Source organism: Seriola lalandi, unplaced genomic scaffold (genome assembly GCF_002814215.2).
Source record: "Seriola lalandi dorsalis isolate HSWRI2012SDOR001 ecotype SW California unplaced genomic scaffold, Sedor1 jcf7180002054565, whole genome shotgun sequence".
NCBI lineage: Eukaryota > Metazoa > Chordata > Actinopteri > Carangiformes > Carangidae > Seriola > Seriola lalandi.
Genome location: NW_019525118.1, coordinates 1,210,795 through 1,214,121, shown reverse-complemented (window position 1 = coordinate 1,214,121; position 3,327 = coordinate 1,210,795). Strand labels below are relative to the sequence as shown.

The window sequence follows — 3,327 nt, the reverse complement described above, 5'->3', positions numbered from 1 at the left end:
AGGCGGGGCCACCCCAGGTTCAGGGGGAGGGGGTGCCGTGCTGGTCGTCATGGTGATCTTTTTCTGGGTCTCCTGGAGCTCGTGGACTGTGGAGAGGAAACAGTGGAAACAGATAAAACTACTGACATCTGCTATAACACTATTACTACTGCTGTTACTATTACTGCTGCTGTTACTATGACTACTGCTGTTACTATTACTGCTGCTGTTACTATGACTACTCCCCAAGCATCTGTTGTGTCATGTTAACTAATTTCGGTTGGTACTTTCTTCTTCTGGGGAAAGAAATCCTTCCCCGTTTTCCCTCCAGAGTGACGCCTCTTACCCCAACACACCATCTCTGGTCCCCGTGCAGCACGCAGGCCCCATGAAAGACGCCTCTGTTCATCTATTTATTTATTTATTTATTTACTTATTGTCCCTTTTTTTGTGTGGTTGGAGTCAGTTGGTGGTTTTGGCGCTGACTTCCTGTGACCCATTTAAAAACCGAACAGACAGATGCCGTGTGGCACGAGGGGAGAAATTGTGCATGTTTGCCAGATTTCCTGCAGCAGATGGGTCGACGGTCTGTGTCAACGAAACAAACACACAACTGAGGACACGGAGGAGAGGGGAGGAGACCAGTGACCCTGTGCAACACACATTTTCTACTTTAGTTATACGATTTATTCTAATTCTTACTGAGGAAAGGAAACTGCAGAAGAAGAAAAGTGCAGTTTAAAATCTGACTTCTGTGGCGATGTCTCAACAACAGCCGAATATTTCTGAATATAAATGGTTTTTACTGCCTAAATTAAAAACCTGACTTTTCCTTTGAATTTTTCCAGAAGGAGCTGTTCAACCAAACTGCATTAAAACATTTTAAGTTAAGCTTATGCCATTTCAGGTGTTTTTTTAGTTCATATTGTATTTTATATGAAAAATATGCATACATTTATTCCAACCCAATCAAAGACGTTAAGAGCAGACTTCACAGAGTTAATCAGAGAACTCAAACTGGGTCAAACAACATGTGCCACTATGGGCCATAGTAAATGTACCAGTGCATAAATTCATTGTGCAAATCTGCCCATGTGTTTCTGCAGGTGGCTGCATGTCAGTGAAGAGCATGTTGATATTTGGGTTCATTGATGCTTCCAAAGCTCCCGACATCCCCATGGTTTATTCCTCTTTTATAATAATTTCTTATAACGGACATAATCAAATGATCTCACTATGGAAATCTTTATATATATATACAGTATATATATATATATATATATATATATATGAGTGTATCAAAAGAAAAATGGAGGATGTGTTTAAACCCTCTGTGTTTTAAAGTGTCCATCCCTCTGTTCTCCTGCTCCTCTTCCTCTTCCTGTTCCTCCACCCTCTTGTGGACTCCCTTAACTCCACCTGCTGTTTCCGCTTTGTATATGTGTGTGTGTGTGTGTGTGTGTGTGTGTGTCTCCACCTCCGCCCACCTCTGCTCTCCAGCTCCTCGTTCTTCTTCTCTGAACGCTCCAGCCGTCCCTCCGACTCCTTCTTCTCCACCTCCAGCAGCTCCAGCTGCCTCTGCAGAGCCTCCAGCTGCTTCTTCACACAGCTCTGCTCCAGCTGGGCCTCCAGACTCTGCACCTACACACACACACACACACACACACACACACACACTGTTAATGTCGGTAAAACTTAATCGCCTTTTAATTGTTTATTTGAAAAGAAAATATTCATTTAATTTCCACAATAAACATTTTTATCTTCTCTAGAAAAACCTGGAACAACCTTGTTGTTTTAGTCTTGAAGGAAACAGGACTTCTATTTGACCTTAATAAGTCACATGTGACTTCAGTAAACCTCATGTACCATCAGTGTGTGTGTGTGTGTGTGTGTGTGTGTGTGTGAACCAAACAGGTTAAAACGCTTCAAGACTTCAGCTAATTAGTCACCTTTGACTTCATATCTGCAGACATCTGATCACCTGACGGACTTCATGGATAAACTGCACGCTCCTCATGCCCCAGCTGTTTTTATTCTTTGCCTTTAGCAAACTAGATTTTATTTCAGGAATATTTTTAATGGTGTTTTGCCGTTGGTGCTAGATTGTGAGTCAAAGGCCGAGGCCACGTCCGCACTAATTCACGTACACTGGGCGAGTGCGAACAGGAAGCGGACTGTCTCCTCTGCAGTTGGTTAGTTGCAGAGAATACTCTGCGTGAGGAACAGTAAAGACAGCTGTAGCGTTAAAATGCAGAAACAACAGCTGCTAGCAAAGACAACAGCAACACTTGTAATTCGTTATCCATGTTGCATTCACCACAGGAAGTCGAGACTACAACGCAACCCCGGAGATTTCAAAATAAAACAGGTTTTAGGGGCTCAAAAACTCCAAAACGTGATGACAGACGAACACCTCCTTCCTGACTGTAAACCTGCTCATGGTTTCATGCGTTACCTTCTGCTGATGCTGCAGACGCTCCTCCTCCAGGGTTTTGGTGACGGCAGCGACGTCCTCCAGAGCTTTCAGCAGCTGAACGCTGGGCTCAGTGCTCTGCAGCAGCAGCATGCTCTGCCTGTTGGCCTCCTTCTGCTTCACCAGCATCTGCAGGAGGCCGAGGAGGAGGAGGAGGAGGAGAGGGAGAATCATCATCGTCTACATTTTAACTTCCAAACATATCGCTGCAGTTTGTCCATCACACGCAGGGCTGTTTGAATCCTGCAGGCTTTTCACTTTTCAGGTCAGTAAACAGCAGATTCGGGACATTTCATTAATCAGGCTCCGCACATCAGTTACCAACGCAACAACACAGGTTCATCACCGGAGCTAACAGCAGCTTCACCCCACAGCTTTTAATTCAGTCGGTCCGATACGAGGATTCATGTTTCTCCACGTGAAGCGTCTTTACCTCGTGTGCGTAAGTCTCGGCTTTGACCCTCAGGCTCTGCTCCAGGTCCAGCTGCTCCTTCATCCCATCGTACTCCTGAGCGGCCATCATGGAGACTGCACGGACAGAGGGAGGAAAGAAAACAATGTATTTACACTCATGTGAGTTGACATGACAACTCACTTGTTTCATGCTAATATTAGCATGACAACACGAGTACAGTTAGTTCTAACATGCTAATTTACACAGATAAACAAATACCACATTTAGCACAATGACTCAGGCGTTAATTAAAACCTGTTGTAATGTCGGTGTGAACCTGGGCTTCCTGTGTGTTGTGACTCACCTCTGTTAAATCTCTTGATGGTTTTGTTTTGCTGCTCAACAGTTTCTCGAAGCTCCTTCATCTCTGCCTGATCTTTCTCTGACTGCAGACGGAGGAAGACAATTCAACAAAATC

General features: G+C 44.4%; 1 protein-coding gene across 1 annotated transcript in view; it reads right to left on the bottom strand.

Moving 5' to 3' along the window:
- Positions 1-3,327, bottom strand: part of shtn3 (shootin 3) — a 30,498-nt gene that overhangs the window by 9,257 nt on the left and 17,914 nt on the right. The window contains exons 6-10 of the mRNA XM_087176682.1: positions 3,214-3,295; positions 2,889-2,983; positions 2,438-2,584; positions 1,467-1,620; positions 5-86 (exon numbers count right to left, since the gene is read on the bottom strand). Coding sequence (XP_087032808.1) covers positions 5-86; positions 1,467-1,620; positions 2,438-2,584; positions 2,889-2,983; positions 3,214-3,295 — 560 coding nt within the window. The remainder of the gene's footprint in view (positions 1-4; positions 87-1,466; positions 1,621-2,437; positions 2,585-2,888; positions 2,984-3,213; positions 3,296-3,327) is intronic.